Raw genomic sequence first — 25,550 nt, 5'->3', positions numbered from 1 at the left:
TCACAACTGTCCTCATAGACACTGATGGGACCTTGGACAAAGACACTTCGTGCGTGTTTTCAAGTCGATTGGCCCATTGGTTCCATATTTAACGCCAGTTTCATGTTGTGTCCTGTTACAGCACCACCACGTGGCCAAGTTCCGCCATTTTGTGCTTGTGACCTGAGATTGAGCCCATACATAAGTGTGACAAGTTTGGTGAAAATATCTCATTCCATTCAAGAGTTATATCCCTTTATCTTGAAAGCGGAAGTCTCGCCTGGCTCGAACCGGAAACCTGTTTTACATTTCCGGTGTCCGGCGTTTATAGTCAAATTAGCGTATGTTCCTAGCTGATGATGTGACGTTAAACTTGTGAAAATGGCTAAAATAAATAAATAAATAGCATATGGCTCCATAGGGCTGACACTTTTTTTTATAGCTGAAATGAAATCATATACGTTTTGGGATTCCAGTGATATAAGACACTGAGTCTGGGAGAAACGGTTCAAATGTTACGGCCATTTTTATATATATATATATATATATATATATATATATATTTTTTTTTTTTTTTGGATAACTGTAGCGCCACCATGTGGCTGTAGACTGGACTGATGGAGTACTACCATCCCTCAAAGTTTCTTGTCTCTAGGCTTTACGGGTTTGTGCACTTTGTGCTTGAACTCCTAAAAAGACTCAACGTGCTGTCACTTCCGGCCACTGCGTCAGAGCTAAGAGCTGGGCGGTTTGGTGGATGAGTCTGTGAGGTGAAAAACAAGAAACCAGTCAATCGCCTACGTTAATACTCCTTTCTTTATAGCACTGAGACTCCTCAAATATTCACAATGGTTGAGTAATGCAGTAATGTATACATTTTATTTGCATGTGTTAGGTTGTGGGACAGGGCAGTCAGGGCTCTGTGCATTGGTTCATGGTGGGAGTGGGATGGGGTGGGGATGGAGTTCCTGCCAAGTGGCCTAGGATTTATTAATTTGTCCCTGCCTGCACTTAAGCTATTTTGAATAAATAACCTCGATTACATGGCTTATTCCTGTATATAATTGCAAAAGTACATACCCATAGCCAGGTACCAGCATATAGTCCCATCATATACACGTTTGTGAAAAAGATCAGTGATTTGGTGCAGACTTTTCCTAGAAACATGTCTCAGTGCTGCCCTCTGCTGGACAAACTGTTTCCTGTGTAACACACAAATAATGTTTTAATAAGCATGCGCGCTGCTGCTACTCCCCACAGTTTGATCACAGTTTATTGACGAAGTTTAAAGTTGCCCTTCAGACGTTTGTTGGATATTTACCCGCTTAGTGGTTTATTTTATTGTGTATGCAGCTAATTGTGAGTATTATTTTATGTTCTTTACATAAGTGAGTTAAGGTAAAGGTTTTAACTGATGTCCAGTACATGTTCATAGGCGATTGTTCTGATTGGTGTAGTCAGTATTTTATGATCTGCTGCATGATCCTGCTAAAGATGTTAGCTCGTGCCTCAGGCTGCTGGTGAGTGTGTGGAGTCTGTGCACATGCACTCATGATATCACGTGAAACCTGCGTGACTATAGCATTTAGTAGTACCTAATTGTATGCCACTGCTGTACTGATTATAATGTATTGTATTTGTTCAGTCACAGAATCACAACTAATTTATAAACAACTCTGGATTTCAAACGGGCGTTTCTGGGAAGTCGAAACATCCGGAGCTTTGCACAGGAAAAAAGGGGAAATCTGCACTATTTCTAGGTCCCTATTTAAATGTAGGAAGTTTGTGATATTGACCATGTTAACTGCTGTTTACAAAAAGTCACATTTTCCTTATGTCTAATCTCTTCTATTGAAGCATGTGTTCAGACAACACTCTGATGGATTTGATCTAAAATGCATCATAATGTTTTGCACAAACTTCTGGAGTCCATGCCAGCTCGAGTACACAGTCATTAAAGCAAAAAGAGCACATATCAACTACTAAGAAACTCTGATATACATAAATACTTCAAAGATTCTAGTTCTCACTCAAGTTCTCGTCAATACTATAATTTGTAATAAAAAAAAAGTTGCATTAAATTAGAAAAGAATTTAAAATAGGAGCATTTTCACTAGTGCACTCAGACTTTTTGACCCCACTGTATAGTTGTGTGTATATACATTCACAGAGCACTTTATTAGGAACACTGTACTAATACTGGATAGGGCCTCCCCTTGCTCTCAGAACAGCCTCAGTTCTTCCTGGCATGGATTCCACAAGATGACCATGATGCAGAGACCATGCTCAGGAAACAAAACAAACAGGAACTAGAGCTGCATGGCCACAGCAGATACTAAGTGACATGGACCAACAACAAAAGCTGGACAATAAGACAGACACACTCCAGTACTTAAACAGTGATACTGATTAGGTGAAACAGGATACCGATGTGGGTGATCAGTGAAGCATGTGATTTTAGCATGTGATGTGCAGGGGCTGATGGGTAGTGTAGTTCTGTACTGTATTCAACGCTACCATTATATAGAGACTATATAATGGTGTTTAAGGATTTGTAGAAAATGTGAATTTTTTTTAACAAATGTATATTAAGATTGTAAGTTGAAAAAAAAAATACAATAAATTGAAAAAATAACTGGGATATTATTTCTGTGGGACAAGAACAGGTAGCTGCAATGGGACAGGATAGTTTTTGTTGTTTGTTTTGGGGAGAGGAAATGACGTGAGGATTATCCACTATTCGATTTCATGGAGAAGCAGGGAGATGACCTTTAAAAATAATTTAAAGTACATAATTAGGTCTTAAGGACCACTGATGTACCTGTAAATCTTTACTCTAAAAGCTAATTAAAGGTACACCATATGCACCTTCCTGGTTAAAAGACAGACCAGGCAACAAGGCATTATATATCACAAGAAGGGGTTTTATTTTACTAATTTATGTGCTATTGATTGCACTCATCAGTGATGCATGTACTGTACATGCGTAGTCTAAACTCTATAGATGTTGACATCGTGCCCTTTGACACAAGGTCTTTCCTAGAAGTCTAAGACCTTGATTGTCATTTATAGTTATTTTGCTCATAAATCTTCAAAAGATTCTGAGTAAAAAAACAAACAAACATCATGCATCAGGTGTCATTTTTATGCAATGGTGCAGGAGCACAGGTACTGTAATACATTATGAATCTTTGTAAAATCTAACGTGCTCAGTGTGTAGTCTGTTTCGGATACCTTTTGAATCACTCCTCTGTCATCTATTTCCGTATAATAAAAACAAAAAAAGAACTTCTTGTTGTGTTGTTCCAAAAATAAGTCACACCGTATGAAGTAGACATTAATTTAGATTTGAGTAGCTTTTTCCAGGGATCGCAAGTTTAAATTATAGAATGGAATCCATTCTCATGATAACCATACATGTGACGCAGTTTGGTGTCATATTTTCAGTGATACCAGGAATAATATTTGTTGAAGTGTCTTTCCACTGTAAATATCATAGTGTGGCCTGTATATTAGGTTTCCACCCTCTATACACAGTAGTGCTGAAAGAGCACAATACCCTGTCCTATGTCTAGTTTTTATGAAATTTCTTTTCGTGAAAAGAAAGACCTCTAAGCATCACTTGACAGTGAGGGGCTTTGTTTTCACAGTGCCAAATACTGCCCCAATATGGCGGATCTAGCTCAGTCATTGACGTGTCTTATAAGCAGCAATCAGTAGTGAATGCGGCATTTAGGTATTTATATCTGTGATTTTAGCAATCAATAAAAGTACTGATTCAAACTAACGAGCAGTACAGGTTGATGTCTAGCAATTTAGATGTAAACCACCATCAAGAAATAATTTACAAGAACCAAATTTACTTAAGACATGTAAAAAACTTTTCATGGTAAAGAAAACAGGAGTCTTATATTCAGTGTATGCATTTTTTTCATAGAGTATATGAGACATAACCTACTTTCTGGAGGTCTCTGGAGGATTAACATTAATTATATCATTAGACAGACCCAGGCACCTTATCCTCAAGGAGTCGCACAGTATGGTATGAAGGCTGGTCTTCTATGGTGGACATAGTCCTAGCACCAATTCCTTATTTTCCTTGTCTGAGGAACACTGAGGGGTTCCAGGTTCTGACTACACACATTGACTAGCATTTTACTGGTTTATTGAATGTGCATTTTATAAAAGTTGTACAGTATCTTATAAGCTTCAAAAATGTGTCCACATATTGTGCAGTCATTTCTTTATATCCTTTCCCTTCAGGAGACATGGTATGGCAAGTGTTTGTGTATCTAGTGGAGAGACCCCTGAGTAAATGTCTGAGAGGCACATACACACAACCTTGAAAAAGTTAATAACCACGGTAACAGTGAGATTAATCTAAAATTGCTTTGTTGTATACCTTGATGATTTCTTGATATTCTCATTATCCTTCGACCAACAGCTGAAGGATTTTTCCAAGGTTCTCTTTCATCTGTTAGATGCACAGTTCTCATTGAAGTTGGAAAAATAGCTGCAGTCTGGTTCCAGATGTGCTCTCACAGAACCACTTTACTGCTTAAATGAGGAAAATGAATTTATTACCTTACCATCACACGCATATGTGGTTTTTGAACTTCCCATTCCAGATTTAGTTTCCCCTTTGCTATTATAATTACCTTCACTCTTCTGGGAAGGCTTTCCACTCGATTTTGGAGCATGGCTATGGGGATTTGCCCATTCAGCCACAAGAGCATTAGTGAGGTCAGGCACTGATATTGGGCAAGGAGGCCTGGGACACAGTCAACATTCCAGTTCATCCCAATGGTGTCCAGTTGGATTTAAGTACAGGCCACTCGTTCTTCCACACCAACCTTGGCAAACCATGTCTTGGACTTTGCTTTTTGCACAGAGGCATTGTCATACTAGAACAGGTTTAGGCCTCTTAGTTCCAGTGAAGGGCAATCTTAATGCCACAGAATACAAAGACATCCTATTCAACTGTGTGCTTCCAACTTTGTTGCAACAGTTTGGGGAAGTCCAACATATGGGTGTGATGGTCAAGTATCCACAAACTTTTGGCCATATATTGTATCTACATATGTTGCATGTATCTATGTTGGGTAAATATTTGCCCGGTTCATGAAGCCACGGCTCAAGTACCAGCTCAGAAATTCAGAGAATTGCTTCATATTTTACAGCCCTAAAACATATTTTGCCACACAGAGGTGTCCAGTTTATCACTGATCACTTAGAGACTGTTGTGGCACAGTTCCAAACACTAGCTACAGCCTGCCACCCCCGGTTGATTCAAACCCCAGTTGAGCACAATGTGAGAGACCAGCATCTGGCTCTAATGTCCACTGCATTGAACATATTGCCACATGACGATACAGGTAACATACCTGCATTTCGGTTATATGGTAGAGATCTCAATATGCCCTTGTATCTGTTGATCATGCTTCAGGCCAAATATGCGCCAGATTCAGTGGACAACTACAAATTTGAGATCACCTCTTCCGTCAGACATGCCTATGATCACGTACAGCATTCTCTGAGCCATGCTGTACAAAAGAGAAACTGCAGCTGAGGCCACTGAGGTCACTACCAGGCTTCTGGTAACCTTGTGCGTCTGACAGCTCACCCAAGGACGAGTGCCACGGCAGGGTTTGTGTCAAAGTCATATAGAGTTGTGGAGGTGCTATCTGAGATGAACTGCAGACTGAGTAGGGTCTCTGATGGTGCTTTTGCTGGCAACCTCCTTGCCTTCTTCACTTGGGATGAGGGTGCGTTAGGTATGCATGAAACTCTTTGCAGACTGGTGAGTAAAGAACTCGAGGCCCCATATGATGGACAGGGTGCAGGGATAGAGTATGCCTTATCTCATCTGCTTATCTTAATGACTCACAAACACGCCAGGTTATCAAACACCACAAGTGTCAGGGTTGACGACAGCCACCCACCTAGTGCCCCCATTGTGTATTGAAGTCCCACCCTGACACTTCACACTGTAATCTTAGACCTAGATGTGCACCAAGCATTAAGACTGATTGGTCACTCAGGAAATATTTTCACCTTTACATTACATTCAAACTAGAGGTCCACACACAAATTAGTGTCAGGTTTAGGCATTTTCAGTGCTATTTCTAACGGAAATGTTTTTGAATATATACTAGTTAAAAAAGTGTTATGTCACATAACACAAATGATATGTGTTCTTTCATAGATGGGAAGTAAATCTTCTGTTTGATGTTACCCATAGTTTTAATTGCATGAGCTTAAGTGTTTTATTTATTTGAACCTCAACATCCTCTGCTTATTCTAAAATGTAAGGCCTGTGTAAGCACTTATAAATTTAGCTATTTTTTTTTTTTAATTACTTTGTACTATTTGTTTTGTACTGTCTTACTCTCACCAAAGTAGTATTTCGGATGGCTATTTTAATACTCTAATGCTGAGGAAGAACATTTAGCTTTTAAACAACAAACAATGTAAACAACAAACTACATTTTACTTTGTTTTTGTATATTATAGGCTACATTAAAAGCTATACATTTGTAAATCTTCAATAATATGGGGTGTCCCAAAAGTCTCCATACATAGGGGAAATTTAAACACACTTAGCAAAATGTCTTCCAAAAATTTTCATACTCAGTTTATTACATATATACATATATAATGTAATATATACATACCCATTTTTTTTTCAGATAGCCTTTAAGAATGTCTTTAAAAAAGAAAAAACGTATTGAAATCATTCTCATGGCTGGATCAGGAAGCTGTTGCAAGGTTGTGATGGACTTTAACAGGAAACATGGAAAGCAGAACAGGAAACATGGCAAGCACAACACTGTTGCCAAACTTATTAACAAATTCAAAAAGACATGAGACAGTGTTGCGGACTAACCAAGAAGTGGACGTCCACGAAGATCCACTGACGAAGGCACAACCGACGTGGAACTAGCATACACAGACCCCCTATGTATGGAGACTTTCAGGACAGCCTGTAGACACTGCTGTACTGAAGGACATCCTTGCACATGCGCACACTAGACGCGAGGTGGCAGCGCGCGTAAAGTAATGAGACGCTGCACGAGCTCGAGCTTTCTGAAGCAACAGGGTGTGTTGTGAAGTCGGCGGGGTTTCTGTCTCTTATTAAAGCAGGACTGCACATAGTGACCTACACATTAACATGTTTGCAAGGGTCTACTTTTATTTCTATTTTAATCTTCTGTTTTCATTTCAAGGGAATGAGTGTATTTTGAAAATGCAGCCTGTAGACTGAATCAGTAATAGGTGTTTATACACTGATTACCATTTAACTCATGTCAGGTTCCAAAGAAATGTAAGAAAATGCATTATTGCAACGTGTAAATCCATGTCCTGTTAGGCCAGCTGGTTGTTCTGGTTAAAGTGTGGATACTGGTATTGTGTTGGCTGTAGACTAGCTACCCGTACAAGTACTAACAAAGTCTGGACCTTCAGTAGGTTTATGATATGAAAAAAGTAAACCTAAAATATTAATGCAGTGGTGCATTGGTGCATGCAACAAAATGCACTGGGTGTGGCGCAGAAAAGTAGAAATCCAATTAATGAATCAAAAGTCAAAAATGACTGAACTGGAGACCCACTCATCATTTCTAATAGTGGTTTATCTAAATAAAAATCATTCTGCGACTCCTAAAACACAACGTTCAATCTTAAAAGATCTTAAAAAGCTCAAACTCTGCGTTTCACGAAACAATCATTTCAATGTACTTGAATCATTATCAGTTTGATGATACAGTTCAATGCTGTTACTAGATTAGGCTGTTGATTAATATCCATTAAGTGTATCATGGCGTGGATATAGTATCTAGCTCTAATAATATAATGATATAATTGTATATAGCCTAAATGTAGAAAGTAGAAAAAGATGTTGCGGATGTTGCTTTCGCATTTTATTAGTCTAAAATAAAAGAGCAATGTGATGTTTTTTTAGGCGTAAACTAATCACTTATATCTAAATCGAAATATTGTGCGTGGCGCAGCAAGTCCCATAGCTTTAATGTATAGAAAGGGAGAGGCTGCGCGTGCACGAGCCTTCCCTTTGCTCTGTGGAGGCGGGAGCGCGCACTGGCTTCTGCTCCCACTCGAGCGCATGCAGAGAACTACCTCCGGATTGCTAAGCATCACAGTGAGACGAAAATGTCTCATCTGCTGTCCATCAACAAATATTGCTTCGTTTTCCAGAGTAACATAGGAGTATTAATTATGTTTTGGAATAATTCTCCTTACCACCTCTAGATAAATCGCATCATATTTCATCGAGTGTTGTTTTGATTTATTTCCGTCCGAGGAGTCGGAGTACTCGCGCACAGGTAAGACAGTTTAAAGACTTCCTGCTAAGATGGGATTAAATTCAAAATCGTGAAACCAAATGCAATATAAAGTTGCATTTGGAAGTATTGTTTTTTTTTTGGCACAAAACTAGTCCGCATATCAGTGCTGCCCGGACTCCATCGTGCTGAAATTAGTTAAATGATGTGATATATCTTGTCAAGTACTAGTACGACTCATATTTCACGTTTATTCGCAAAAAAAGAGATGCAAGTAAAGGTTCTGCAAGATTTTCAGCACCACGGATAGCGTGAATGCAGAGCGCGCGCGCTTTCTCCCTTTTGCGCGCACTGTGAAACGCGCGCGGGCTCCACCTGCACACACCTTTGCTGTGTTTTTTTTTTTTTTTTTTTTTAAGCCTTTACATGGTATATAGTATAAGATCTTATGACAGAAATATCTCCTAGTATTTTATTTATATTACACATAATATTGAAGTAAGTGGTTTTGCTTACTTTTTCAAAAGTGCATTTACTCAAATGATTCTAGCCAGTGAGTTTGTGCTTAGACACAGTTATGAAGAGTATACTCATCCGCTTCTTTGTAAATGTGTTCAATGCAGGAGTGGAAAATGGCGACCAGATACTTGGTGCTCCTTGCCTTGGGGACTGCAGTGATTACCCTTGCAGTGACTGTGCAGTGCTGTCCTAAGCAGTGTACTTGCTCCGACAAAAACCCCCATCACTTTGTGGACTGTGCTTACAAAGAACTTCAGATGGTACCTGGGGGCTTGCCATCCAATGTGACCACTCTTAGCCTTTCAGCAAACAAAATCAAAGAGTTGAAATCCCAAAATTTTGTGAATGTGACCCAGGTTACATCTCTTTGGCTGGCCCACAATGAAATTGTCACCATTGAGAGAAACACGCTGGCACCAATGTACCAGTTAAGGAATCTGGACCTAAGCAATAATAAAATCGTAAATTTCCCATGGGAGGACCTTGCTAATCTCACTGCTCTGCAGCTGCTGAAAATGAACAACAATGAGATGGTCAGTTTGCCTAAGGACGTTTTCGCCAACTTGAAAGATCTGCGTTCAGTTCGCATCAACAATAACAAGTTTACTACCATTGCAGAAGGAACTTTTGATGCTCTTATCTTCATGTCGCACCTACAGATTTACAACAATCCTTTCACCTGTTCTTGCAAACTGGAGTGGATGAGGGATTGGATCATTAAGTCTAAAATTTCCATTCCTGAGCAGAACAACATCATATGTGCGGCGCCCGTCCATTTAAAAGGTTTACAGGTCACTCAAATGCCAAAACTGGTATGTCAGGCTCCAACTGTAACCATAACCTATCAGCCCAACATTGAAAACACAGAAATTCATGAGGGGTACAGGGTCATCTTAAACTGTGAAACTAAAGGGAGCCCCAAACCTGATGTTGAGTGGGAAGTATTTGCAGGAAACCAGCTATTAAAATTCCCATTGCCCTCAGTTGTTGAAAATAGTGAGGTCCCTATTAACGGTGCACCCTCTAATACAAGATTCCTCATTTTTCAAAATGGAACTCTAATCATTCCTCGTATGAGCAAAAAAGAAGATGGAAACTATAGCTGTTCTGCTACTAATAGCATGGGCACAGCTGAAAACACAGTGAAACTTGCAATGGCTGTTACTAAAAAAGAAACCATCAACTCTGTGCTGGACACAAAAGAACGTATAGGTCCAACTGACAATAAGCCTGGCCCAAAGAACCCCAAAAACAATGTATGGCCCATACATGAGAAGCCCAAAATTCTTCCAACTGGAGCATCATCCATTAATATTAAACCTGAACAGGTTCATCCTGATACTTTACCATCTACCAGTAAGTGTGGAATAAGTGATGGTACACAGTATATATCCAATCATGCATTTAACCTGAGCTTGGATGACCTTAAACAGTATACCTTTGACTTTGGGGTGATTGCTTTGGAGGTGTCAGAAACTGAGGCTAAAGTCCAGCTTAATCCTCTACAGATGGCAAATGCCAAATCAAACCTTCACCTCAACCAACCCCAAGACCTGGAAACTGTGAATAAGGAACCGTTCACTCTTTACCAGACACCATCCAAAAAATCTCCCATGGACATGCTGTATGTTTGTGTGAGCACTGGCAACGGACATTCAGTTGTTCAGTGGTCCAAGATCGAGGACGGTGTCAATACATATCGTTTCCAAGGTTTACGGCCAGGCACTAATTACACTCTGTGCCTCACCTATGGAGGCCAGGACTGCCAGGTCCAAGTTGTCTTTACGACAAGGAAGAAAATCCCATCATTGCTTATCATAGTGGTGGTCAGCATTTTCTTGCTGGCTCTAGCCACAGTGCCCTTGCTAGGAGCCACCTGCTGTCACTTGTTGTACAAGTATCAAGGGAAGACCTACAAACTGATTATGAAGACGCAGAATGCAGATCAGATGGAGAAGCACATAGCAACAGATTTTGATCTGAGAGCCTCTTTTGTGGGATCGGAGAAAAACTTCAACGCGAGTGAGCTTGGTGAGGGAGACGCTGAAGCTGATGTGGAGGAAGGAGAAGGGGAAGGTGAGGAAGTCGAGGGCAGTGTGGTGACTGAGTCCATTCCTGAGTCGCAATCCAAAACTCAGGAGGAGTTTGAAGTGGGGTCTGAGTATAGTGACAGGTTACCTTTAGGGGCTGAGGCAGTGAATATATCTGAGGAAATAAATGGCAATTATAAAGACCCGCGCTAAAACCAACAGTGTGAAAAATATTTACCTTTCGAACGCATTCCAAACCAGGTAAATACCGATGAGCACATCACCTTGCTATTGTAATACTCTGCAGAAGGTGCATTAATTGTATTTTACCTCAGTTATTTAGCAGTAAATGTATATATTTCATATTGGTTCTTGGGTTTTTATAAATAGCCTATCTCTATGAACAAAAGGAATTTATTCCAACACACCTCACACTGAGTTGTACATTCAGCTCAACGTTAAAACCATCACCTGGAAAGTCTTAGCATCCCTGCATACATGTAAGAGAGTGTGGAATTCATAGTAACAATCAGTCACTAATAAATGTCCTTTAACTGAGGGCTTTGGTAAACGTAATGCTGCGTTCACACTGCGCGCCTGGAGAGTACAACATGTTCATCAGTGATCGTGCACAGATTGTTACTTCTGAAAGGGAATCCTTTCACTTCATGGCATGTGCGGAAAAAAGTAGGCTAAAAAAACCCAGGTCACCTTCAAGTGACTTCAAGTTTTGTGTAATGTGTGACTTCAGATCTCCTTTAAGGAGCGGGTGCTTAAGAAGATCCTCTCGCCTTTTTGGATTGATTGAACGTCTCCTTTCTCTAGTTTAAGGTAACTTGTTCGTGGCATGTCACACAAGAAGTATTTCCGAGTGTGTTTTATTAGAGTATATAGGACGGTAGATATTCTCAGTGTCGATATGTGGTGTAAAGTGTAAAGATGTCCTCTTTTTTTATATCTCAACCGTCACATTTCACCATCAGCCTGTACGCACGTCCCGCTTAGTGCTTTGTGTCGAGCTGTCCAACTGATGTTGTGAACCATCTTTTCACAGATTTTGATATGATTTTATGTACGTGAACTTAATAAAAATACTTATGAATACCTTTGGTTTAGTTCTTGCAGTGGTAAAAATGCTTTCTGTCTAATTTTAAATGTATTCTGTTATTGCATATCAGACTATGCGCACTGGGTATTTTATATATTTGATATGATAAGCAGAAGGCTACATGGTTTAGAAATGGTTTAGGAAAACAATTTATTTGACAGAATAAATATGACACATGATCACATAGAGAAAATATTACCGCACATCATGGTTGTTGTTAACAAAAATCAAAGAATGGAGAAAAAAATCCAAACAACTTGCGAAAGGAATTTTTTTTTAATATGCGTAAAGATTCAGAGTAAGAATTTAAAGGTGTTCTTCGGGACATAACGCGGACATTCGCTCTGTTCTCCTCTCTCTCCACGCGTAAAATGCGCACGAAAGTCTATTTTCTGGAGCGGCTTAGACGTGCCACAGTTTCTTTAAGCGTTAATTAAATCGCTGTATATTTTGTGAGGGATCTTAGTGTCGTTTTGGTGCTAAGAAACCTTTGGAAGAACAAAGAAACGAAGTCCAAGTGGTCGCAGGTTGCAGTGCGCAAACTGTGGCTCGGATCCGCGACGCGCCAGCTGCTGTGATTGTCATAGCACCAGATCTATCCACATCACATCTGCTCAATTAAAAAGAAAAAGAAAAACAGTCGCAATTTGTTTGTAATTAAAAAAAGAACAAGAAGGAAAAAAAAAACTCAAAGTAAAGCCTGCGTTATATTTCGTGTGCCTTAAGTTAGAGCAGAAATGTAATCATAATGTTAGAATATTTGAGTTTATCAATATTGTTTATTTATTTAAAATAGCAATGTCTTTCAGGAATAATTACACATTACATTGGGAATGAATTTTTTTCATCTTTACAGCATTCTTCTATGCCTCAATGCGGTATGGTTTCCTTTGTTTAACACAGACACCGCCACAGAATTGCTTTTATTACTGCTTTTATTTAGTTATATATTTATTTATTTTCACAAAATCGTTTAAATCACAGCAAAATCCGCTTATTATTTTTCTTCAAAACTGACATGAGACATTTTCTTAAACTAAATGACTGTAAACTTATTAACTAAAAAAATAGATTATACTATATGTATTAAAATTGTATTAAAAGGTAGTATTTTCAAACAAATTAATCTTTAATCTCTCCTCAAAGGTGGCAAGGACAGTAATGAATGCACAGGAAACATAGCATGGAAATGAAAAAAAAAACCACTCAGAAAGAAATACATAACATATCATCATACATAAATAGCCAGTATAACCGTGCACAAGTATTCATGTGGGAGTTCAGTGCCAATGTAAATTTTCTGATAATCCTGCACTAGAAACCACCAAATGAAAAAAAACAAACATTTAATCACAAAAGAAAGAGTGAATCCATCCAGTCAAAAAAGGAAACAGTCTATACTTCTTCCTGAGGCACTATAAGGTATAAGGGCATTTATTCAAGACAAAGTTCATTTCTACACAGACACTAACAGTACTATTATTATTATAATCTGTCCAATAACTAATATAATTTAATAAAGGCAGAGAGAGAATGTGTTGTCTCTTAGTCTGTGTTATCAGTCTCAGTCCTCAGATGCAGGTCTCTCTCCCTCTTTGCTGGCTGCTGTGGTGCCTCCCTCCTTTTTGCTGCCTTCTTTGGAGCTCCGTTTGAGGGTCCCGTTCAGGACACTCTCTGAGCTCTGTCGCTGAAAGTGCTTCCTGGACCCCACCAAGGATGGATTATTCACTAGTGTGTAGAGCAGATGCCAGTGTCCACGTGCTTGCTTAGCATCGGGCACCTTGTTCTGTTTCTTGTCCTGTGAAACCAGTTGAATTCCTGCAACAAAACAGCCAGTTTTGCATGTCATATATGTGCATATGCAGATGTGGTGCAAAAAGGAGTTAAAAGCAATCCTAAGGCTATTCTGTTTATGAAAAAAAAAAAACATTAATGTGCATAAATATTACATGACATCATTCCATTTTTTTTCCCTCTGATGTTTCACAAAGGTGTTTACACAAAAAAAAGCATGCGCTAGGGAATTTTGGTTAACAGTACTTCAAATATTAATATAGACTACATAGTGAACGAGGATCATCAGCATACTGCTGCATCTGAAGGCAGCTATAATGGAATCTTTTGAGCGCAGTTGGGCCATATTGAGCCTGCCATTACCATGCTAAAAACGCAAGCCCTCTGGGTTGCATAAATATGAAACAGTCAATTAGAATGGTCCATCTGTGTAATCCGCCAACCTAATGCTAATCTCTACTACACAATAGAACCTTGTTCAACAGGAGTTATGGGAATTTTGACTGTATCTAAATACAAAGACATCCCATAAATGTTTCCAATTTGGGATGCTAAAGCAATTTGTAGATGTCTAGGAATTCAAAGAGAGGCATAGAGATTAATCAGAGCTGTGTTTTTCAGAGATGGTGCACTCACCATCTGCTTTCACTGACAATTTGTTAACTTCTTTGGAAGCGAACAGCTGTGATCATACTCTGTGACTTTGACTTCCATACAGGGGAAAACGGCAAGGATATTTCTACCTTGCCTGATGCAAACAGTATAAAGAGGGAGGAAAAAGAATAAACGAAAGTCCTGTTCATCTGGATGAGGCCCTGTTCAGTAGAGGTCGGATGTTTGCTTGGCCTATGACAGGTCTGATTGAGAGCAACAGTGAGGCCAGAGAGACTCATTGCACATTATGACCCAATTTATACTCACAAATTTAATCAGGATAGATATGCTCGCCTGCTGCGTGCAAGACAGTGTGATGAATCAATTATGTTTTAAACAAAGCTGGCCAACCGCCTGGAAATACAGCCTGGATGGCCCAGGAGAAATCAAATGCACAGACACACTGCTTCACTTGTGCACAGGGCTAAAATTTAACCACCATGGATCAATTCACCACTGTCTAACAGCAGAGAAACAGTGGATTTTTTCATAAAACCCATTGGATTTAAAAAAAAAAAAAAAAAAAAAGCTGATGTGATCAGATTTTTACCTGTGTACTGAATTTCATCACTGCACAGTAAACAACAAAACTGATTCAGAAGCATTCCATAGTGTCTGTGTTAATAATTCATTACTTTTTTTTTGTCGATGATAATAAGCACAAGTTAATTTAGTCGCATAGAGCCATGTTGGATGTACTGCATTATGCAAGGAGCACATAGAAATTGTATCACTGGTATCACCAACCTTCCTCCGCATTACGTGCTGCATCTCCAGTGCCTTTGTCCTGGCTTGGAGACCGTAACAGCAGCCCACAGAAGGCCTTCATGACTGGGTGGGACTGACTGACCTCAATCTTTAAATAATGAGCATAGCAGCGATACCCTGCAGAGCAACAGAACAGGGCATGAGCTGAACTGGGGAAAATGCAATCTACAAACTATCATACACTATTGTGTCTAGTGGCAATTCTGTCTGCCCTGTCGATATGTCTGCTCCCCAACTGTGCAGAGCATTCATTTCAAGTAAGACTTACAGATTACATAGCAATCACTGTCTGGGGAAGATTGAGCTGTCATACAGTTTTACAGCCTATATATTTAAGGAGCCTATCAGTATGCTGCCGTTTTTGCAGAAGAATTATACACCGTATATACAGCACAGTGACAAATTAAAGGAAAAACCAACATACAGAGTCATAGTAAGGTGTTGAGCCACCACAAGCATAACAGCCACGGATTTTTCATTTAATTTGTCAGTGGTCTGGATGTGTCACTCTTATATGACCAAAAACAGGCAAAAGAAAATAAGGCACTTAAATTAAGTCAAGCTGGTCTTTAGCTGAGCCAGGCTACTAATGCAATCTGATGTACCTGTGTCAAAAGCTTCCACACTGCGGTTGAGGAGGCTGATGTCCATGCGGCCCAGATGAACAATGTTAAAAAGAGCTGTGATGACCAACCTCCAAATTCCCAACAATGCACCAACCAGTACATTGACTGGAAAGAGCAGGTAGGTCAGAAGGAACAGACCCCCCCTACAGACACCAGCAAAGACATTTACTTTTTAAGGTAAACAGAACTGACCTGCTCCCAATATAGGGTGTCTGCAAATAGTGTCCAATCAAATGTAATACTTCTGATGACTTTTACAAAGTCAGTTTTGTTTAAAAAAAAAGACAAAAAAACGAATTACACTTAATTTTATCCCATATATAGAAAAATGTCGAAATAAATAGTATGTACAATTATTATGCAGCAACAAAAATACAAAATTACAACATATTCCCCAAAGTGTGTTTAAAAAGTATATCTGTGGCAGAATATGGAGTGATTCATATGCTCGTTCAACAGCTGGTAGCTAAAAGCGTTGGTTTAATGCACGTTCCTGCCTCATGCAAATAACCTATATTACCCAAAACAAATTCAATTTTATATAAAAACACATAAAATGACACCAGGTTAAGAATGTTCTTAGCTTAAAATCTAAGACAATGTACATTCGAATTTAAAGACAAGTTAACACTTATTAAGATACTTATTAATTGTGTTTTCAGATAAATTTTAGAGAAAATATAATAGTTCAATAGTTATGAAAAGACCATACTTCTAACTGAAAGCTACATTACTTCATGCTGGTCATGGAAAGCCCTACCTGTTAGTTAGGTCTTGTGTTCCAGCTTCCTTTTTAATGAAGAAGAATCTGGATGTAAGGTGCTGGATAAGCACAGTCAATGACAACGTCAACCAGAAGGGCCTGGAAATGGAGACACAGCACATAACAGAGGATTTGTTTTAAGCAGCACTTCTTTAAGTGCTGGAGTTTATGGATTAGGATTTGAGAATGTGTAGTGCACTTGGGGATAGTGCCATGACCCTGGACACAGTGAGGAGGCAGAAGAGACTAACAGCTCAAGGTCACTGACCTGTAACATGATGATGTATTATAATCATCCTCATTGGCAGTGATGTCAAACTGTACTTACCACATTCTGCCAATGATGTGGAAGACCACAAGATTCTTTCCATATAAGATGGGAATGATGACGAGGAAGACAGCGAATAGAAAGCAAATGAAGAACACCAGAGTCTGGATGACCATACCTTAATGAGAACAGACACAGAGAGTTACTCTGTTGTACTTGACTCTAAAAAATACATCCACATTATTTGGTAGATGTAATAAAAAGTGGTTACTTTAGAGGATGAAACTGAAATTCAGGCTTAAAGCCCAGTTCCAGGCTTACTTTTCTCAATCTAGTAAACACATATCTTTCAAACTATCTCTACAATAGTTACTGAATAATTCATAGTAAATGCAGAAAATTATGCTCTAAGATAAATAATAAATGATAAGTTGGGGCTCAAAGAGTTAACATGAAATTTTGGAAAAAAATTATTTTATTAATACAAAACCGTTCAAATGCTTACAAAAAATATCTAGAGTTAAATTTACCCAGACAAATAAATGCAGCTTGGTAGCTGGTGTAGCCCATCCAGCACACCAGGGCAGGACGTGACGGCCTTATGCTCCTCTGGCAGTTATACACATTGTAGATATCTCCTCGGTACAGCCCCCTCAGATTGGACCTGAATTCACGAATATGTAATTTTGGGAGTTAAAAGAGTCCTAATGTATGAGGAGTATAATGAGGATGTGTGAAGCAATTTGAATGAAAATTGCAGTGACAATTAAAACAGACTCAATTTGAGAACCCATTATTTTCAGCTTGTAGTTTGTAAATTAGGGTCAAACAAAGCCTGCTCCCATTGGCAGTAATTGTTAACACTGAGAATACAATACCTTCCACTATTAGTTTCATTTTTTCCTTTCTCTCTCTCTCTCTCTCCCTCTCTCCCTCCCTCTATCTCTCTCTCTCTGTGTGTGTGTGTGTATGTGTGTGTGTGAGAGAGAGAGAGAGAGAGATAGAGAGTGAGGGAGGGAGGGAGGGACATATAGAAAGACATACAAAATGCATTTCTGTGAAAGGTTAAACATTATGTGCATTTTAGCCTTACCTGTGCAGGACCATGGACCTCATAAACATGACCAAATTAACCAAGCAGGTCAGGGTTACTGCTGAGACATAGCACACTGAAAGAACAAAAAACACACACATAGACCACACTCTCAGCACTTTTCACCACTGGCTGATTAGCAAGTAAGCTCTGCTATGGTCCATCAGTCTGCTCTGCTGACTCCATCACTATTCTCCAATCGTAATTTGTGTATGTGGGCTCATGCATGTTTTTGTGCACATAGTATAGATTTACACAGGTGTGTATAAGGAGGAGAGTAACAGTGGATCTATACGCTCAGCAATGGATCCATTACAGGCCTCTGGGCAATATTTCTTGTAGTTGGCAGGAAGCTTAATATAATTAGATTGCAGGCAGCTTCCTTTACTGAGCACAGAAGCCTCAGAGTCTATGAGAGTGTATCCTGAATGACTTCTCAGTTACACTGTGGAGTTAACATACTCAACAATACCAAATATCAGAAATGAAAAGGAATTAAAGCAGCAGCGAGGAACTGGTGAAAATGTATGCGACAGCTCTGATTTTACGAACGTTCTGCATGCAAAACCAGTCTGCTAAATGTTGTTTATTTCATGAAAAATTCTGAATGATTCTGAACTCACCCTCAACACACCACATGTAGTATGCTACTATCTTAACCACCTCTTTCCGATCATCTGACAGAATAATGTTAAAGCCAGCCAGGAGAAATGCAATGTCTTCGTTCACTCCTTTTCGGACAATCTGGAGAGTGGGCACGACTCCAATGACCAGCAAGAGGGCCATCTGATAGAACATGGGCAAACAGCATATAATTAGGCACATAGTAATCCTGCAGTAAACAATTTGAATGTCTTTATTAGGGAGTTACAAAGATACACACCTGATAAAGAGCAATAGATGCCACAACCAGAGAGATGGCTAACTTCAGAGGGAACCTAAAAACTGAAAAAAAAAAAAAAATCACAAAATTATAACAAAGCAGACATTACCATCTAACACTAGCATACCAAGTGGTAGTTACCCTCTTTAGGCGTGTATATGTAAGACTTGAGTGCGTAAGTGATTCTTTCAGTCAGCTTGGGTTTAGAGCTGCTTGAACTGAAAAAGAAGAAACACAAATAAGGATATTCATGCAATTATTTTGTTGAGAATTATCACATCCATCCCTTTTCTAGCAGTTACATAAAGCATATTAGGCTCCTAGTATATATATTTAATATAGTGTTTAACAGGATTTATGCAGAACAGGAAACTTCTGCTCAACTGACTGAATGGCTCTCTCTCGCTTTTTTTTTTGTAAGTTCCCACTCATCAAATCAGACTGCTTTTTTTTTTTTTTACTGTGGTTATGTTCACAGTGACAAACCTTTGTCAATGGCTTTTTTCCCACTCAGATCCAATCTTTCTGAATTAACACATTACATTTGTGCTTGTAAGTGACCAATACTGATCATTATTGCAAACAGACCTGCCATGAAATGCACATTTTCGTTATGTATAAGGCTACATTCAGATGGCATGACTGCTGATTTACACTTTTCTGCTCATTCTTTTGTATTTATTAGGGTGTTTATATTATTTTATTAATACGGCTTTAACACTGTTAATCTTCATGCTCAAAAGAACTCTGCTTCATCTGAAATGAACTGACACAATCCTAAAATTATGACATTAAGTTATGTTGTTGTATAATTTGATTTCACATTTTGTCCCAAGCTGATTAACAGAACAGCTGATTTACTGTAGAGAAGCTGTGCTCTGGACAAAAATAAATTGTTGTTTTGGTAGCTATCACTCCACTGAAAGATGTGGGGGTGGAAGAGAGGAGCCAACAGTTATATGTGCAATGAAGTGTAAAAAAACACACACATGAATCATGATACAGATATGAAAATGACTCCAATTTGATTCACATAGATCAGATAAATCGATTTTTGCATTCACACAGCTCTGACAAAAAATAAGATCTAGGTCGCATCAGCCAAAAAATAAGTTTCGAGCACTTTCAAATTGCATTGTGAATGTAATCATTATTTGATTAGCTACTGTATCTCAGCAAAGATGGTCAATTTGGATTCATTTTATAAAAAACATCTGAACAATCCTCAGTAAGTCAGGTTCCTTACTTTTATTTACATACTATTTGTGATATATAGACACAAGTTGGTTAACAGAAAATATTACACAACCCACACCATCTAACCTGGCTTGAGATGGTTTCTTCTTTTTGAGGATGTTCTTTACATAGTCTGTGTAGTAGCTGCTCTTTAGGTCCTGTGAGACAAAATTAAAGTAAATGGAAACTAATTTAACATGACATTTGTTAACAAGGTGCCGATTGTAATCCAAATTTATCTAATCAAAAAAGTCATGAGTTCTAATTTAAAAGGTGATCAAGAGAAGATCCTTGCCCTTCCTACCCCACACATTTTTACAGAGTATAGCCAAATAAGAGCACCATTGTTCCATCTCTGTGGGAAAATAACACAATGCCTGTGTAATCTATTCTGCCACAGACCTGAACCCAATCCCAGAAAGCTGCTTATTATGATTAGGCAGTGGAATGACATTCTGGTGATTACACACAGGTTTACACTTTGCATTGTGTTTGATAATTAAGCTTTATTATTATTTTTGATTTAAAAACTTCTCACGTGTGCATGGGCAGCGAAAACAGGAAGCCACAGATCTTACACATTTACTTGTTCCAGAGAGCTCAAATGCCACCATGACAAATTCTAGGCCTCAAATATGCATAACAAGTTTATTAATCCCACAAAAACATTCAGTCTAGTCCCAGCCCATTTACACATCAGTGGCACTGCACACACTCACCTCAAAGGGATCGCTTTTCTCTGTTCCTTTAAAGCCCTTGAACAGGAGAAGAGGATACTGGAAACTGAGAAATGCCAAACAGGCAATCTCTGGCAGGCTGCTCAACAGGGAATGGTACTTGTATATCTGCAGAGGACAAGTAGAAGTAATAACTTCAACAAATGTCCTACTTTTATATACCTTGGGCTAAGAATAGTTTGAGCTTCTCAAATGCATTATCATTTGTATTAATCAAATTGCTTATTGCAAATCTTGCTTATTGCATGTCTTACTTAATCTAGCTCTTCAAAAACAATAAAACTGACAAGGACAACATGCCTATTTACATGATCATCCCTTTAGATATTGTTTACAGCTTTTACTTTATTTTTACCTCTTTGATTATCTTTGACTTTCAGAAGATACCATTCACTCTGACAGAAACTACAGTGATTATCTCTGGCAAATGCACTGTGGCTGACTTGAGGGGAGAACAAATAATTTTATGTCTTGAACATTCATTAAGAAGGCAAAAAACAATAGAGGTAAGAGTAAAGAAATGATAGCCTGTCTGGTACACTACAAGAAGGAGATCTGAATCTGACATTATTCAGATTCACCAAAAACAAGCGTTGGAAAAGATATCTGACCCCAAGTCCCACCATAATGTACTTTTAGCTAACCTGAGATTCAGTAGATTCTGTCAGATGAACATAATTTGGTAAAGATTACAATAGCAATCCAACCATTAATGATGCCAATACAAACTGAGAACACCAACCTGTGGTGTTTTTGGGCAGTCAACTTTATGCCAGATGAGGATGCCAAAATGTGTCCATGACAAAAGGCTGCCCAGCACATAGCCGACCGTGATGTGGAGCGTGCCACAGGCCAGCAAGGGGTAGTACAAAGCAGGGTAGTAGAACAGAGCAAGGATCAGCCAATACTCTGGGAAAATCAATAATAAATAACGACAAATGAATAACATTATTCACAAAAATGGTGGTAGATTTGTCATCTTTAATGCAAGTTACACTATTAGTAACATAGATAATAAACCCTGGAATATGTTCAGAAACATAACTATGAGCTTCAGTGCAATAGTTCAAACAGTCAGGTAAGGAGCTATTATTCATCCTCCTGTGTGAATAGAGCCTGTTTTTGGATAGGGGCCATTTTGTGAGTAAGTAAAGTTCATTTGATAGTTCCAGTGCAGGAATGACTCACTTTGCCTTTGGTTCATCTCATCTTTACCAGTTACATTTCCCAACTACCTTGGTGGTCTCAAATATTAACAGAAAGTTCATCCAACTGTGACTGTTTCCAATCTCATAAACATTACATTGTATTAATGTCAAAATATGAAGAAAGCTGACAGCTATTTTGTTCAGCATAGAAGAATCCCCATACCTTTGTTTTGAGGGTCCTTGGTAAAGGGCAGTGGGTTTGGGGATAGAATCACTCCAACAAGCCTACAGAAAAGGACCCCAAACACAGCCACAGACAAGGCTTTGTGCTGTGTATGGTCTAAAAAATTCACAGGGCTTGTAAAAGAAAAGAAATATTGAGTCATACATACAATAATAAAGAAATGAACCAATAGTTCAGTTGGACTTAAATAACAGTTTGCTTATTTAAGTTCAGTGTAAAGTAAGCATGATGTAGAAGAAGCTCATTGCTTTAACATTGGCTATGATTGAAGATGTCGAGGTGAAAATCACGCTTGGCTCACCTGAGTAAGGCTGGAACTCCTTTTAGACTACCTACAACTTTCTGCTGCCTTGCCAACACCACCAGGATCAGCATGACCACCAACTTCACACATAGATAGAAGAGGAAAACCTTGAGCAATCTACACCACCAAAATAACCCATAACCCACCTTTTGAACCCAGTGTTCTATTGCTTCCCAGTTCAAACTAAAATAACAGACCCTCATCAGAGGGAAAGGAAACAGACTCTTCTTCAAAATAAGGTCATGCTGTGATGTGGCCCTGTCCTCCATTAATCGAGTTCAATGAACAGAGGACTGGGATCAGTGACCTGCTATGACCTATCGCAGCTTTAGGACTATCCAGGGCCTCAAAAGCAGAAGCTGGGGGTTGGCCTGACCCTACCACATGGGCAATCACATTTACAAACATCAAATATGCTAGAATGATGGCTGTGACCTGGAGTCAGTGGGAAGCCCAGGAGCTATGCATTAGAAGTGATAACCACTTCTAATGTTTCCTATTAGATTTTACATGATTTGCCCACCCACACAACAACATGCTAAATATTTGCTAAACTTGGAAACCAAAATGTGTTATTTTAATTGTTGTCCTATAATCAGGATCCATTTACATGTTTATTTTATAGAAGAAAGACATCAGACACAAGCATGAAGATGGTATATTTAAATAACATTATAGGTGTGTGAATGTGAAGGATCAGAGAGTTTATCTCAGAGAAGACTCACGGATATGGCTGTGATGCATATGTGGTAGAGACTTTCATCAGCTTTTGAGTCACATGGTGGGATAACTCTGGAAATTTCACAAAAACAGAGTATTTATCATAAGCTGTTGTGGTCCAAGCTGCTTACGCAGAACACTGGAGAGTAAACCTCCCTTTTCTCATAGAAGTCTTAAACTTTAACTGCTCGGCCATTTTAAGCCTGAACTATGCAATTGTGCTTTATACACAAGGCAATCGAGGTTAAACTATATCTTACATTTCCAAATTGTTGGGATGAACAAAGAATGAATTAAACCAAAACAAAGACAAAAGCAGCTATGTGCAAATACTCAGACTATTTATATGATGAATTATATTGTGAATGTTCAAGATGCAACTAATGTACAACAGTATTATTAAATACACCACCAATATTTGGAGTCTCCTACTGGGAATGCAAATCAAACAGAATATTCCATTAAGTGGTAACAGGAAGTTAGGTGATAGGTCTGATACTGAAATGCAAATTGCAGTGGCAGAATGTTATTAGTATGAATTACATTTTCCAACAGGATTCATTGTATACTGCTGTAACTGAGAGTACAATTCAGACAGTAATAATGAAGTAGGTCAAATAGGAAAAGATACTGTTTTCTATTAAACTAGTCCTTCTCCATTATGATTCATATAAACTTACAACATTCATTAAGTGTTTATATGTACATGTTCAGTTTGAAACCTTGTATGTATTAATAAAATGTACAAGATTTTTTTTTTACAGAAAATTTACAAAAAAATTACCGAAAAAACACTGGTATGTAGATGAAAAGGAACTACTTACTCTGCAGGAGGCTTGGTGGGTACTGCATTATCATACAAATCTGGATAATCATAGTAGTCTTCCTTTGCAAGTTCTGCACTCATTATCCTGGTTTAAGGACCAAAACAGATCTATCAGTGTATCAAAGAAATCCAGGAATTCAGGCAGAGTGGACTTCTCTTCTCTCTTCCCTCTTCCCGTGGGACACACAACACTTTTCTCCTGTTCACTTACGTTGTGCAAGGAAAAAAAAAAAGCTCCTTTCAAAGTTTGGTATTGTGAAGTCCTGTGTTCCCTGTGGTCTCTCCCTCCTTCACTTTATATATCTCACTCACTCTGCTCAGGTGCTCCAATCCTGCTGTAGCAGAGACTTGTGAAAAATAGTGTAAGCAGGCCTCCGTTTTCAGATTTAGCTTACCACCACACTGGACGAGTGGAGAGAAGCAACCAAAGATAAAGCAAGAAGAGAAATAACAAAGATATGAAAATAAAGAGAACAACAATGCAAATAAGGGGCAGCCAGTCTATCCTGCCACCTGTGGCTTACTGAGATTAGGTGACCTTCCAGGGGCGGGCTGCTGTCTGAGCAGCCAGCATGAAGAGTATCAGAAACACAGGAATTTTATAAATCACTGAGCTGTAGGTGTGTGGGATGGCTATGGCTGAGGAGGTGTGGTACATTCATTCATTTCCATTTTCCATTGAGATAACTGGGAAATACATATGAGTGGGGCTATCTTGCTGTGAAGATTCCTAATGATGAGTCAAAAGAAAGTAATGAAAGGCAATAGTGCTACTGTCCACGCATAGCCACTTACTACATACACATGGTGGATGTGGTAATTTGGTCTTCACTGTGTTAACTCTTTACTCTTTCTGTTCTAGTTTTGCTATCTATAGTATTGCCCTGAATGCCCGTAACCCTTTTGATGAATGACACAAGCATAAATATTTTGGTACTTTAAAAAGTACTACTGAACTCACAAACAGGATTTTTGGATTAGCTTCTCCTGTTGGGTTGCTGATTATGATGATCTAGATTGCTATATGGAACAAATTTGTTAACACAGAGCAAAGGTCACTTTTTCCTGCTTTCTTAGGTCGCTTGCTTAGTACTTCAGTAAAAAAAACCCTGAACCTGGGAGCATTGTGCACGAACGCAGTCTGTGTTCTCACAAAACAAGCTCAAGTGTTAATTATTAATTAAAGGATGACCTGGTACCTGCAAACTTTTAGCTGAAACTAAGAAACTAAGAAACTAAGTTAGCTGCCTATATTAATTAATTAATGTTAGTAGTAAATAAAATAAAATAGTTTTGATTGTTTTTGTATGTTTTGACAGGTCTGGCTAGTCTTAAATTATTTGCTGAGAATATAACAAAGCAAAGTGAAACCTAGATTACTAACAATCGACTAGTTATGTATCTGTTAGGGATTGAAGGATGACATGGGGATGTTCCAGATGTCATATTCACAAAATCCTGAAATTTTTGTTGAATATGAAGGTATGAAGATGTTCCTAGGCCATGCCACTTGTTTCTTTGACATTAAAAAAGAAACAATTTATTATTCCACA

The 25,550-nt window shown here is 38.6% G+C and overlaps 2 protein-coding genes across 3 annotated transcripts; one reads left to right on the top strand and one right to left on the bottom strand.

Moving 5' to 3' along the window:
- The first annotated feature begins 1,064 nt into the window (after nucleotides 1-1,064).
- On the top strand, nucleotides 1,065-11,929 carry islr2 (immunoglobulin superfamily containing leucine-rich repeat 2). 2 transcript variants are annotated; one of them, XM_026919999.3, is made up of 2 exons: nucleotides 1,065-1,338; nucleotides 8,900-11,929. In XM_026919999.3, exons 1-2 carry the CDS (start codon nucleotides 1,327-1,329, stop codon nucleotides 11,036-11,038), a joined length of 2,151 nt encoding a protein of 716 aa, XP_026775800.1. In that variant the 5' UTR covers nucleotides 1,065-1,326; the 3' UTR covers nucleotides 11,039-11,929. The 2 variants fall into 2 exon arrangements, with proteins under 2 accessions (XP_026775800.1, XP_026775801.1); XM_026920000.3 differs by lacking the exon at nucleotides 1,065-1,338 and adding an exon at nucleotides 8,024-8,318.
- A 144-nt stretch (nucleotides 11,930-12,073) lies between these two features.
- On the bottom strand, nucleotides 12,074-24,621 carry stra6 (signaling receptor and transporter of retinol STRA6). Its single transcript, XM_026919989.3, has 17 exons — nucleotides 23,996-24,621; nucleotides 23,177-23,243; nucleotides 22,449-22,531; nucleotides 22,127-22,260; nucleotides 21,498-21,664; nucleotides 20,738-20,863; nucleotides 20,106-20,176; nucleotides 18,924-19,000; nucleotides 18,783-18,844; nucleotides 18,523-18,685; nucleotides 17,900-17,975; nucleotides 17,337-17,470; nucleotides 16,867-16,984; nucleotides 16,536-16,637; nucleotides 15,755-15,918; nucleotides 15,129-15,266; nucleotides 12,074-13,751 (listed from the first exon to the last, which is right to left on the bottom strand). Exons 1-17 carry the CDS (start codon nucleotides 24,076-24,078, stop codon nucleotides 13,498-13,500), a joined length of 2,019 nt encoding a protein of 672 aa, XP_026775790.2. The 5' UTR covers nucleotides 24,079-24,621; the 3' UTR covers nucleotides 12,074-13,497.
- Between the last annotated feature and the right edge of the window lie 929 nt (nucleotides 24,622-25,550).

This window comes from Pangasianodon hypophthalmus, chromosome 9 (genome assembly GCF_027358585.1).
Source record: "Pangasianodon hypophthalmus isolate fPanHyp1 chromosome 9, fPanHyp1.pri, whole genome shotgun sequence".
In the NCBI taxonomy this organism is placed as follows: Eukaryota; Metazoa; Chordata; class Actinopteri; order Siluriformes; family Pangasiidae; genus Pangasianodon; species Pangasianodon hypophthalmus.
Note: the sequence above shows the minus strand (reverse complement) of the source record. Positions and strands in the feature narration are given on the sequence as shown.

Bases quoted from the DNA above. Each gene is read 5' to 3' on its own strand.
- stra6 (XM_026919989.3), bottom strand. From the start codon at position 24,078: ATGAGTGCAGAACTTGCAAAGGAAGACTACTATGATTATCCAGATTTG. The intron at 23,244-23,995 runs GTAAGTAGTTCC...TGAAATTTCCAG, and splicing joins CCCACCAAGCCTCCTGCAGA to AGTTATCCCACCATGTGACT. The intron at 20,864-21,497 runs GTTGGTGTTCTC...TGTCCTCTGCAG, and splicing joins ACTGCCCAAAAACACCACAG to ATATACAAGTACCATTCCCT.